Genomic DNA, 14,045 nt, shown 5'->3' with positions numbered 1-14,045 from the left:
GAATTATATGAAGAACACTTTCTTAAAACAGAATGGCATTGTGTGCGTCAGAAAAAATTATATACTTGTAAACTATAGAGGGCACAAAGGCGCTCAAATAAAGTGAAGCCGCAAACACATTTTCAGGCCAATGTATGAGGATTGCAGAAGTCAAACTGAGCACAAAGTGCTGGCTGAACTTTGGCAAAGGCCATAATTCTGTGTTCAAACAACCAGCGGGCAGAGGCACTTAATGTAATTTCCTTCTTTTTATTTCCTCAGGCAGCCCACTCAGTGTATTCTGCAGAGCCTTCTTTGGATTTAGTGGAGAATCTGGACCCATGATCTACTGGATGAGAGGAGAGAGATTTATTGAAGAATTAGAGAATCATATTAAGGAAGGAGTGATCCAGTAAGTAACAATGTTATAATAACTCTATAAAATTCATATAAAGTATCAGTTCTGTGATTTCCATATGAAAGTATTTACAAAATACAGATCTCCTACCAATGATTACATTACCAATCCGTTAAAATTTCCCGAGGCTAGTGTCACACAAGCAATTTTCTCCTCATCTAAGAAAATAGATCTGATTATGTTAATCACACTGATCAGGGTGTGATCGGGGTATGATCGGGGCGTGATCGGGGCATGATCAGTGTGTGGTGATGTTGTGATTAGGGTGTGGTGAGGGTGTGATCAGACTGTGATCCAAATTTCTCGGAGAAAAAAAGATTTCTCCATATTTTCCATTCTGTCAGTCCATGACAGATGTTATCCGAGTGCAGTCTGATTTTTTTTTTTCTACAGACTCATTGACTTGCATGGCCGAGTGTGATCTGATTTATGGATGCAAATTAAACATGCTGCAATTTTTTTTTACTGGACATGTGCACAGCCACATAGAATAAAATTGGTTTGAGTGCGAGTCGATATTTTGTTGGCTCACACTCAGACCGAAAGTAATGTCGTATGCACGAGCCCCTACTGTGTAGAAACTTTTCTGCATTCAAAGGTGAAGTACAGTACTTAGTTGCCTACAGCAAGCAATCAGATTCAAGCTTTACTATTTAAAAAGAGGTAATCCCATTTCCTGCTTCAATTTTTATCTGCATTAGTGTTTACGCATGAGGCTTTGGGTGCACAGTTATTATAGTCTAACAACAAAATTGTGCAATGAATAATTTCCTAATATTTGCTGCTTTTGATACAGATATCCAATTCACTGCTAGCGGTCACCACTAGAGGGAGTCTCTGAGCTTTCCACATACAGTTTTATCATCAGTTAGCACTTAGGCTCCCTCTAGTGGAGGCTGTTGGTAACCTGATAGTTTATTATTTCATTCATCTCTATGTAAGGCTAAATACACAGAAGCGTATTTTTGGTCCAATTGCTGTCCATGAAAGAAAAAACAGCATTCGGACCAATGTTAACCAATGTACGGTACCTGACTATTTTCCTCTCTAGAGACCCCAGAGCATAATAAATTTAAGTTGTAAAAAAAAATAAAACTTATACTCACCTTAGTGCTCACTTCTTAAGCCCCTGCTACCCTTGTCATATCTTCTTATCATTGTTGTGAGCTGTTAATTCCTGGGCCTCTTCATGCTAGGCCAGGACTTCCGGGTCTGATGAGGGCCGGTCTGCACAAGCTAGCAGAAGGTCATGACGCACACTGTGCTCTTGCGCACTCATGCACTGAAACGTCCCAGCCTCAACAAAGCCAGAAGGTCCCTGATCAGTGTGAAAAGGCCTGTAGGTATTGTTTTTTAAATTGTTCCTTCTAATAGCCTTTTACAGCTCAACAAAATAGCAACCAGTGGCATCGAGATTTCTAGGTCCCACACCATTCAAAGGGATCCAGATTTCTAGGTCCTACACTATTCAATGGCATTGAGATCTCTAGGTCCCACACCATTCAATGAGATCCAGATTTCTAGGTCCCACACCATTCAATGGCATCGGGATTTCTAGGTCCCACACCATTCAATGGGATCCAGATTTCTAGGTCCCACACCATTCAGTGGGATCTAGAGTGCATAGATTGAAAAGATCAGGAATTGATTATGCATGCTGCTGCTTCATTTAAAGGGGTTGTGCCATCTTAAACTACAATACTTCAGTCATTCTATGTGACTGCAGACTTGTGAATCCTCACATTACACCCACTGTGCGCTGTAAAGATTCTCCGGTGTTGTTGCCGGGATTGGGCAGTCATGTGACTGTGATTTCTGTACTTCCAGCTACATTTTGACTAGACTTGTCCAGCCTAGCTCAATACACTTGCATTGAGCAAGGCCGCACCCATCTAGTCAGCTTGTGTCCGCATTTATATGAATCACATACTTGCGGTCATGCGCCTGTGGTTCCCGGCAGCTGCACCAGAGAATCCTGACAGCATGAGCAATGTGAAGATTTGATTCACAAGTATGCAGTCACATGGAGTAAGTGGGTAAGTACAGACTTGTAGCCTTAAGGCCGGGCAACCCCGGTAATATTAGATTATGATTACTTTTATATCAAGTGATAAAAAATATGGCCACATAATGATCTGCTATACTCTAATATTTTCTATAAAGTCTTCATGTATGGAAAACTGTGTATTCAGTCAGAAATTATCTACCATTTTTGCACCATATTTTGCACCAATTTTTTCTTTTTAAAAATAGCAAAAAATCTGCCCCCATGAATGTGCACGTCATAATAAAAAACAAAAATGAGTGGTACTTTTCTCGGACTGTTGTAGCCAAGTTAGATTTACTTAAAGAAACCGAAGACTCTCTATATTTTCGAAATGTCTTATCTTAAATGTATTAATGGCTATTTATGGCTTTCAAATTTCTTACCCTAATTGAGCATTAACAGGTTTTATATGAAATAAACTTAGTTTTAAGATTAGTGTATGTAAAAGGTCAGAGGATGGAAAAGAAACCAACGGATTGATCATCACTGATTATGAAAATGTCACATGTAGAACACTCCAGCTCTTCCTTTAATGATCAAGGAAATAACAATAAGTCTTCAACTGGAAGTGCTATAAGGATTATAATGCCAGCCGGGGAGCCTGCAGTGAAAAAGTAGTTATTTAATAGCAGCACTTCCTCCACTCCAATCCTCACTTTCATAACTGATCATCTAAATGTTACTGGACCGAGCTTCAATGATCCCGCACATAGTAATAATAAACTCTGCATCTATCCAATTAAGTGAGAACTACGTGTACTGCAAACATTGTAATTATGCCAGAAAGCCACAAATAACCTGTGTGCTTAATGAGAAATTCAGATCAGACATTTCACAAACTTATACTTTTGTTCTTTTTTTTAAAAAAAAAGTCTGATTTTACCTAGGGATGTTTTGTATTATAACACAATGGGAATGAAACAGTTGATTATTACTTATTCTTAATCTATACATTATAATTGTTTCCTTTGTCTTGCCTGTTTGGATGATTATATAGACACACATGTAATCATTACTATGTCTTTCTTAGACGAGCATATTAAAAGTCCGGGTGCTGTCCGTATGCTAAACTGATAACATAGGGATAGTATACTGACCAATTCAAGACATTGTGGTAGATCACATTAAAGTTTTTATACGTGGACTAAGGTCTGCATGTAAACAATTGCAGTAGCACTACTTATACCCATATTCTGGATCAGCGTCGCCCATATTCTCATATTCTGGATCAGAGTCGCCCATATTCTGGATCAGACTCGCCCTTATTCTGGATCAGACTTGCCCATGTTATGGATCAGAGTCGCCCATAATATGTATCAGACTCGCCCATAATATGGATCACACTCGCCCATAATATGGATCAGACTCGCCCATAATATGGATCAGACTTGCCCATATTCTGGATCAGACTCACCCATATTATGGATCAGACTCGCTCATATTATGGATCAGACTTGCCCATATTATGGATCAGACTCGCCCATAATATGGATCAGACTCGCCCATATTATGGATCAGACTCGCCGATAATATGGATCAGACTCTCCCATAATATGGATCAGACTTGCCCATATTCTGGATCAGACTCACCCATATTGTGGATCAGAGTAGCCCATATTCTGGATCAGAGTCACCGATGTTCTGGATCAGACTCTCCCATATTATTGGATCAGACTCCCCCATATTATGGATCAGACATTATAAGTCAATGGGTATGTAGAAAACTAAACACATGTGGGTTACCATCAATATGGCATATGTTTTTCATGGATACGTTACAATTAAAAAGATAGGAAACGCTATTTGTCCTTTTACTACTTATTAAATTGATGTAAAAAAAATCACTTGGTGATTGGTGAGGTGCTTCTTTATTCTCTATGACAGAGCGGTCATCAGACATGTCTGGTAATTTGCTTGTCGCTGGAATAATGCCATCAGCGGTCCAAAACAAGACAACTTCTTACTTGACAATCAGTTGTCCGGAGCTCCCATACACATTAGACTTTTTGCCTCACTCATTCATATAGGTTGGTTTGGCAGATGTTACGCTAATGTGTATGGGGGCTTTAGTGGAAAGATGGCTTTACATCAAAATATTATCTTGTGATCTACTCATAAAGGCAATAAGTACACACCATTTCTGGCCCCAGTTCATCAAAGCAATTTTGCCAGAATTATAACATAAATTGCTATGGACAGTCATGACATTTTTGCACAACTCTGAGTTGTGACTTTTGACATTTTAACGTCAGTTTCTCCCAGCTTAGCCAAAATGGGTGTAGCTTGGGTACAGCGACGGTGTAAAATCACAGTTCATTTAATTCTTGACAAACTGTGGCATTCCCTATGCCAGGAATCTTACTCCCTGACTGAAGTAAGATTTCTGAAATGGAGCACAGAGACTCACACCACTCGTCAGATGCTCCTGATTCATGACGTGGAATGCAAATTACCCCATTCTCTATTATGGGTACGAATACTGTCTATGAATAACACAGATAACACTCGTATGGAAAAAGATGGACATCTGAAAGAGCCCAAGAGCCCTTAGAGGAATTAAGTGCAAGGTAGAAGCTGTGCTAATATTTGAGCAGTGATGACCGCAACACCCTGAATACAGAGAGCTCACATCCAGCCTGTATTACTGATAGACGCTTCAAGAAGAAAAAGACCTGACACTTTGATCAGGTTGCAAAATGCACATAAGAAAGTTTGAAAAGGAATGAACATTGCAGTTGGAAACTTTTTCATGAATAAAGGTCACAATTAATGTAAAAATATTTTTTCCATATTTAAAGATGTCGATAGCCTATTGGTTCTGATCATTATACAATCATTACATGAGTGGTCATATATTGGTTTTGCCAATTTGGGATTCTAACATTTTATAAAGGAGTAGTAAAGAAATGTATAAAATGTTTGTAAAACTTAGATTCCTCAACATAACCCCCTTTAACTCTGATGACAGTTTTTTCCCCTTGGCATTCGCTTGAATTGCTTCTAATGAACAGATGTACCTCAACTGGAATTCATTTGTGGAATCACCAGACTTCAGAAAGTGCTTGCAACCATCAGACGTTGTGTGTAGATGCAGTATTGGTACATAGTTCCATACAGGCCTGAGTCTTATTCTACAACTGGTTTAAGCCAGAATATGAAGAAATAACAGTCCATTATTAATTTAAGACATTAAGGTCAGTAACTCTGTAAAATTGCTAGAACCCTGAATATATCTTCAAGGGCAATAATGCAAACCATCAATTGTTATGATGAAACTGTCTCTCCTGAGGAAAGAAAAGGAATTACCTTTGCTGCAGATGATAACTTCATCAGAGTTGCTAGACAAAAAAAAGCAAATTGACAGCACCTCATAAAATAGCCAATGTAAATGATGCACAGGAATCAAACAGCAAATGCATCTCAACATCACCTGTCTGAAGAAGACTGAAAGAAACAGGCCTTAATCGTCAAATTACTGCAAAGAAGCCGGTACTGAGGACCGCAAACAAAGCGAGACAAATTTGGGTTAAGCAACACAAGGATTGAACAGTAGATCAGTGGAAATCTTTGTGAGATTCCGAAAATGTGAGTGAATGGTTTTTCAATATGTTGAGACCCCATGAAGCATGGAGGAGGATGTGTGATGGTGTGGGGATGCATTGCTGGTGACATGGTTGGTGATGTATACCAAATTCAAGTTACGCTTACCATGGCATCCTGCATAAACACGACTTTCCATCTGGTTTGAATTTAGGTATTTACTGGGACCATTATTTGTTTTGCAACTGGAAAGTGATCTAAAATTCATCTCCAGGCTATGTGTCCATGAACGAGAGAGATGGTGTGCTGTGTTAGATGACATGGCCTCGACAATCACCCAACCTCAACCCAACTGAGATAGTTTGGGATGAGTTGGACTGCAGACTGAAGGCAAAGTAGCCAACAAGTGCTCAGCACCTAGGTGTGATCCTTCAAGACTGTAGGAAAACCATTCCAAGTAGCGTCCGGAAGAAGCTGCTTGAGGGAATGACAAAAATGTGTAAATGCATAATCAGAATTAAAGGGGGGAATCTACAATGTGCAAACTCCAATAAGAACAAGGAAAACCATTGCTTGTACAGGTATATCCAAACCTTTGATCAGCACGTAACAATCCATGAGAAATGTGCCATTAATGTTTCTTTGCACTGTGATAATGTTTCCTTGCACTGTGATCAGTTTATGGTGATATATCTATGTAGGTTGCTCAGAGAACACCTTGGGGAGAAGGAGGTAGAGCTGGCTTTAACATTTGATGCTGTACAAGAAGGAGATCTGGGTAACTACACCTGTCATGTGGAAAACCGAAATGGCCGCAAGCATGCAAGTGTCATCTTGAGAAAAAAAGGTAATAATGACTAATTCTTAACTGACTTTGTTTTTTCTTTTTTCTTTTTAAATATCTCATTTTAAAGATAATTACGTTCATGAAAAATACTGTGAAAACTTGTGTTTAGCTAATGATGGCTTACCTTGGAACAGAGTTAGGGTACCGTTACACCTAGCGACTCACCAGCGATCCCGACCAGCGATATGACGCGGTCAGGAGCGCTGGTGAATTGCTGGGTGGTCGCTAGTGAGCTGCCACACAGGCAGATCTCACCAGCGACATCGCAGGGGACAGGGATCGCTACTTACCTGTCAGACGCGGCGATCCTGCGTCCTCCCGCCCGGCTCCACGCGTCGCTCATCGTCACAGCAGCAAGCGCCGCAGGAAGTGGACGACGAGGAATGGTCCAGCAGCTTCTCGCGCGATCAGCGATTACCAGCGGAGGAGCCGTTCGGAGGTAAGTATCACATGCAGCGATATCGCTAGCAATATCGCTGTAACGTCACAAAATCGGTGACTTTACAGCAATATTGCTAGCGATATCGCAGTGTGTAACGGGGGCTTTACACTTGGGTTCTATCTGCCATCCAAAGGAAATTCTTTATCTTTGGTGCATTCATAACATTTACATATTTGTGTTGTCACCATTGTAAACCCTTGACTCCCTTGACTCCAAAGTCATCTCCAAATAATAAAGTCTATCATTGTATCTTAACCCAGGCACACAGGAGGATTTCCAAATAGTTTGAAATTGACAATACAATTGAGGGATTTTTTTTTTAATGAAAAATGTCACACTTTAAAGGAAGAGCACAATTCTTATACATTTTAAAGTGATTTGTATTACCTATAATATTTTTAATGATTAAACCAAATACTGATTCACATTGTTTATTCTAATTTGTTATTTTCTGATAATTTTATTCTACTTTGCAAACATGGTTATGTTTTATGTACATGGTTATCTGGGCAGTCATCTTGCCTGATCTCCTGTTAAAGAGAAGCTGTCATGAGAAAATGTTCAATTGTTTAAATTAGTTTTTTTGTGTTAAATAGATTTATTTTTTTGTCAATTGTTTTCCCAATCTATATAGAAAAAATAGGAATATTGCAGCTTTTACACTGACCACTGGGCTTTTTAGACTCTAATTTCCTGTTGTTGCTGGAAATCCACATAGACATTAGCTACAATGAACAGTCCTCAAACTTTTTTGTACTGAAGCATCTAATTCGTGTGTGCAAAGGTCATTATGAAGGGAGAAGGAGCTTTGACATTGCCTACTGTGTTTGGTGGATCCTGTTTTTATGAGCTGTGTATAGAGGAGCCAACACCTATTGTGAATGGTGTTTTATCTATTTGAGATAACCAAGCACTAAAATACTTGGATGCTCGTTACTCGAACCGAACAATTCCCAGTATTCTGATGCTTGTTTTGAGTAATGAGAATAATGAGAGTCAATGGGAAATTTTCTGGAAGACCCAACAAGGATGTCTGTGGGACAGTGAAAATGTTGAAATGGATGGAAAAAATGCTGAATGCAAGGAGAACAGCATGAAGAAGAACCATTGACGACCCCTGACTCCGAGGTGACTTATGAGAGCAATGGTGCCACACTTTTGCTCTACTTTAAAGACTGACAATAAAACATTCAAAACTGACGAGAAATTGGAGTTTACAGGAAATAAAATTAAGAAACTTTTTTTCTGCATAATGCCTTGTATATAAGGCAAAATTTAAAAAGAATAAAAAATATATATAAATTAAGTAAACAAATTTTTTTATTTAAAAAATTGGAAATTTCAGTGTAATTTATGAAGGAAGTAAGAAGTGTCATAATTTAGGGACACAGATACACCCTGTATTAGACATAAAGGAGGGCCTCATGCAAACTTTGTTCAAATTGTCATGTAGTGATACTCCTAGACTCTTAAAGGCAATGCATTAAGAGAAAATTCGGCCAAAATGTAAAAGCAGGGTCATCCATACACCCTTAAAGGCACCAACTGTAGTGCCTCATTCAAATATTATGAAAAAAGCACAATTGTTACTCCTACACTCAAAAGGATTCTGCATACAGTGCAAAGCCTGCCAATAATTGTAAGTAGGATCATCCATTGACCCTTGAAGGCATCAACTGGAGTGTCACATGAAATTAAGAAAGTGTAGTTGTGGTACTTCAACACTCTTAAAGGCTTTGCACAGAGTGAAAAGCCAGAAAAAAATATAAGTAGGATCATCCAGTCTTCCTTAGAACTTAGCAGGAAACAACTGGCTAGCCTCATTCAAATATTGAACATTAAAAGCAGTTCATGGAATGCTGTCATCTGCTGTTGTTGAAAAGTTGGGTCTAATCCAGGCTTTCTTCATTGTTATCAATGTGAGCCTGTCAGCACTTTCTGTTGAAAGGTGAAAGCACCTGTCGATTATGACCACCTTGGTGGCACTAAAACCTGCTAATACAAGACCCTAGCGACAGGGCAGCGCAACAACTCCAAGGCATAGATCGACAGCTAATGCCAACTGTCCAGCTTTGAGACCCAAAAGCTGAAAGTCGCAGAGGAAATAGGGAGAATGCAGAGTTTTTTGGCCAGGTATTGCTTGACCATCTTTAAAAACTTTTCTCTTCTTGTCAAAAATACCCTGTCATCAGGGCATGGATGCTGGGAGGATGTCATGAAATTGGCCCATGCTTTTGATATTGTACCCCTGCCTCTGCTGTACATTGTGTCTTCCTCGTCTCTCCTTTTTGGTCTGGTAAGGAAGCTTGCTCCCTGCCTCTAGCATTGTCTGATGGGAATTTTTTTCAACATATTTTCCCCAATGGTCTTTTGGTACAGCACTATTTTAGAAGACCTCTCCACCTCGAGAAGAAGAGATGCAAAGTTCTCCTTGAAGCGTGGGTCTAGCAGGGTGAACAACCAGTACTTTTTTTTGGGCCAACATGAACGTGAGGGTCATAGGAAAAGATGCAGTATGTAAAATCTGCCAAATGTGCCAAGGTCCCTACAAGCAACTCTTCCCTGTCTCTACCATAATGAATACTCTCTATCTCCTCCTCCTCATCCATCTCTTCCTACTCCTTCCCCTCCTCAGCCCATCCACGTTGGATAAATGGGATGAAGCTTATGTGGGTACTAGCCTCTTTTGCGCAAGCTCTTGATACTCTTCTTCTTCCTCAACCTCCACCTCCTCATTGTTACCCAATCTGTGCAGAGCAGAGGAGTTCAGGCTGGGCTGGCTAGTATCTCCATATCTTAAGCTTCATGTTTAATTGCCAGCAGAGACTGTTTAAGTAGGCATAGAAGTGGGATAGTTGTGCTGAAGATGGTGTAATCGGCGCTCACCATCTTTGTGGAGTTCTCAAACTGCAAAAATGTCAGACATGCATGCCTTTTATTCAGTTGTTATTAGTGTTGAGTGATACTTTCCGATATTGGAAAATATCGGATTGGATTGGATTGGACGGATACCCAAAAAGAATCGGAAACCCATGCAAGTTAATGGGACAGAAATATCGGAATTAAAAAAAAAACCCTTTCTTTACTTGCACATCCAGTTTGGGAGGGGGGAAGAGTGTGGGCGGTGTGTGGGCGGACACTGTGCGTGTCTGTGTGTGCGGGCGGGGTCTGTGCGGGCCTCTCCGGGGTCTGTGCGGGCTGCCGGGGGTCTGTGCGGGCCTGTAGTATGTATGTAGTATGTATGTATGTTGTATGAATGTGGTATATATGTAGTATGTATGTTTTTTTTTTTTTTTACATTCAACACATTAGCCGGATGATGGGACTACTACTGTCCCATCATTGGCTAATGTGTCAATCACTGTCATTGTAGCAGCAGGCATAGACCGATGGGACGATGCCTGCACACACACAACCCCCGGCAGGCGCGCACAGACCCCCGGCAGCCCGCACAGACCCCCGGCAGGCCAGTACAGACCCCCGGCAGGCCCGCACAGACCCCCGGCAGGCCCGTACAGACCCCCGGCAGGCCCGCACAGACCCCCGGCAGGCCCGCACAGACCACCGGCAGGCCACACAGACCCCCAGCAGGCCCGTACAGACCCCAGGCAGCCCGCACAGACCCCCGGCAGGCCAGCACAGACCGCGCATCATGATGCGCACAGACCACGCATCATGATGACATCATTTCAGCAGCCAATCACAGCCACAACACTGGCTCATTGCATTATGGGAACTTCCGATTCCGGTATTCGATATTGTAAAAATATCGGTACTCAGTATCGGAATTCCGATACAGCGAATATCGGCCGATACCCGATATTTGCAGTATCGGAATACTCAACACTAGTTGTAGCTGTTGAAGCTGACCAGAATACCGACGGGGGTGTTGAAGCTGGTATTCCAGAACTGGCCTCTGCTGCTCACAAAGACTGGACCAACATGTGCAGAGAGGAGTCCCAGCTCGTGGTCACATTGCACAAAAGTCGGTGAGCTGGCACTTGCATGCACTGCTGCAAAACTGCCAGAGCTGTAGCAGCTGTCGTCGACTTGTGAAAACTGGTCCAGATGAGGTATACCTTGACCAGAAGCTCTGGCAAGTCTGGGTAAGTTTTCAGAAACCGTAGAACTACCAAGTTGAGCATGTGGGCAAGCATGGTACGTGTGTGAGCTTGCCAAGCTTCACAGCCACCAGCATGTTACACCCATTATCACACATGACCATGCCAGTTGCCACTTTGCTGAGGCAGTACTGCAGAGCTTCCAGTTTCTGGATGATGTGGACAACATGCTCTGAGATAGCACATCAGAGATGGGGGATGAAGATGAGGAGTAGCAAGAGGGCCTACAGGAACTTGTTTAGGAGATGGACATAACCCAGATAAAAGTAGGGACAACAATCATTGGTGTCTGTAGCTCATGTGGTGAGCCAGGGTGGGACCTGGCCCCAGCCTCCAAAATGTTCACCTAGTGTGCCATCAGAGAAATGTAGCATCTCTAGCCACAAGTGCTTGTCCGTGTGTCTGTCATTAAGTGGACATTGTCAGTTGGTAAGGGCACAGGTGCTGCTACTGGACACTTGCTGTTACAAGGCAGGAACGCCACAACGGGAGAAATAGTTGCAGCTAGGGACCGAGTAGCGAGGGAGAAATTTGCACACCTGTAGCACGACAATATTTTTTTCAACCAACAAAATTTCACACAAACTAATTTCAACAGTATATGTGACAATAGTAAATTTTGACCAACCAAATTTCTACACCTGTAGCAGGTCAATTTTGTTTTCTATTACAAAGCAACAAAATTTCACACAAACTAAGTTCTAGAGTATGACAATTGTCAATTTTTAGAACAAAAATATTTTGTGAACTGTACCAGACCAAGTGGTTTTGAAAATTTTAATCCACCGTTATTTTACACAAAGCACATTAAACTGTATGGATGACTAATTGAATCCAGAAAAAAAAATTGAAAGTGCAGTTGATGTACTCCTATACTCAGGAATGCTTTGCAGAGAGTGCAAAGCAAGGAAAAAATTATAAAGAGGGTAATCATCTTCAGGTGTTCGCTTCTTCTTCTCCTTTCTTGGGAGGCTTGGGGGACTGCCTCCACCTACTTCCTGGAGCCCGATTCCAAGGTGCCTGGGCTGTAATTGACTCAACTTCGGGTAATGTCAGAGCCTCTGACATGTAGAAATAGGCGACAGCCCCCTGTGTCACCTGCACCATCGCCTGCTCCCGCATAGGAGGTGGGGAACCCCAAGGATAGTTCACTCTCTTGGGGTGGTAGCCCTGTCTCAAGTTGCCTTGAGAAAGCCTCTCAGTTAGTCAGCCACTTTTTCTTTTCAGTGTACAGCTCCTCACACACCGACGAGCTCTTGTGTCCATAGAGTGGCTGACGATGGAAAACAATGTGACCAGACCCAAAATGATGCATTATATTAATAATTGTCCTCAAATATAGCTAACCTCTTTAATTTCATCCCATCCAATTACCTATGACTCAATTCAAACTGGTATCATAGGAATTAGATCTGATTGGAGTTAAATTGGCTCACAGTTCCAGGGTTTGATACATCCACAAAAGTTTGAGACTTGTCTTAGTCAACTGATTATTGGCTTCTTGATCACTTCAAAATAGAAGTTGCTAAAATATTGGAAAAATAATTTGTAAACTTTTCCCATGTATTTTTCCCCAGGCTGTATCTTTTCCTTTAGTTTTATTGATATCAAAAAAGTACTATTACCCTATAGACTCACTTTATAAAAATGAAACAATTTAAAGTAAGAAGTTTTAGGGCTCATTAATTACTATAGAATACATTACAGATAAATACATCATTATGGAAAGCTAGAGAAGATATGAGAATAAAAATCGGTTTAGTATGTGATGAGACATGGCACTGCACATGGCTTAAGAGATTTACATATAATAAACCTTCATAATAACATTAGCCAAAATTCTGTAATTCACTGAACAGGTAATTAGAAATCTGTTAATTAAGCCAGACTATATTTGGCTACGGCTTTATGCTAGATCAATTTAACTCTTAGGTTCTATTAAATTACCAGATTAAACTACTGACAGAGGTTTTCATAAATGATTCAGCATCTATAATATCTTTTGAAAGTGCAGACTCGGGTAGTTTTATAATAAAACTCAAAACAATTAACTCTTCAGATATAAAATGTTTCAAGATGTATTTGTGGGGATTTTTTCTTTAACCCCTTCGCACCCGAGCCTGTTTTTGCCTTCGTGACCGGGCCAATTTTTTCAATTCTGACCAGTGTCACTTTATGAGGTCATAACTCTAGAACGCTTCAACGGATCCTGCTGATTCTGACATTGTTTTCTCGTGATATATTGTACTTCATGACAGTGGTAAAATTTCTTTGCTATGACTTGCGTTTATTTGTTAAAAATATGCAAATTTGGTGAAAATTTTGAAAATTTTGCAATTTTCAAATTTTTAATTTTTATGCCCTTAGATCAGAGAGTTATATTGCACAAAATAGTTAATACATAATATTTCCCACATGTCTACTTTACATCTGCACAATTTTGGAATCAAAATTTTTTTTTGTTAGGAAGTTATAAGAGTTAAAAGTTGACCAGCGATTTCTCATTTTTGCAACAAAATTTGCAAAACCATTTTTTTTAGGGACCACCTCACACTTGAAGTGAGTTTGGGGGGTCAATATGACAGAAAATACCCAAAAGTGATACCATTCTAAAAACTGCACCCCTCAAGGTACTCAAAACCACATTCAAG

General features: G+C 40.6%; 1 protein-coding gene across 3 annotated transcripts in view; it reads left to right on the top strand.

Moving 5' to 3' along the window:
• IL1RAPL2 (interleukin 1 receptor accessory protein like 2) overlaps positions 1 to 14,045 on the top strand; it is a 1,414,847-nt gene that overhangs the window by 1,297,846 nt on the left and 102,956 nt on the right. For all 3 annotated transcript variants that reach the window (XM_073543629.1, XM_073543630.1, XM_073543631.1), the window contains 2 exons: positions 262 to 391; positions 6,686 to 6,831. In XM_073543629.1, the coding sequence (XP_073399730.1) occupies positions 262 to 391; positions 6,686 to 6,831 (276 nt within the window). The remainder of the gene's footprint in view (positions 1 to 261; positions 392 to 6,685; positions 6,832 to 14,045) is intronic.

The sequence above is a fragment of the Dendrobates tinctorius genome, unplaced genomic scaffold, assembly GCF_039654945.1.
Source record: "Dendrobates tinctorius isolate UK_male_01 unplaced genomic scaffold, ASM3965494v1 ptg000133l, whole genome shotgun sequence".
Lineage (NCBI taxonomy): Eukaryota > Metazoa > Chordata > Amphibia > Anura > Dendrobatidae > Dendrobates > Dendrobates tinctorius.
This window is presented reverse-complemented; position numbering and strand designations above follow the sequence as displayed.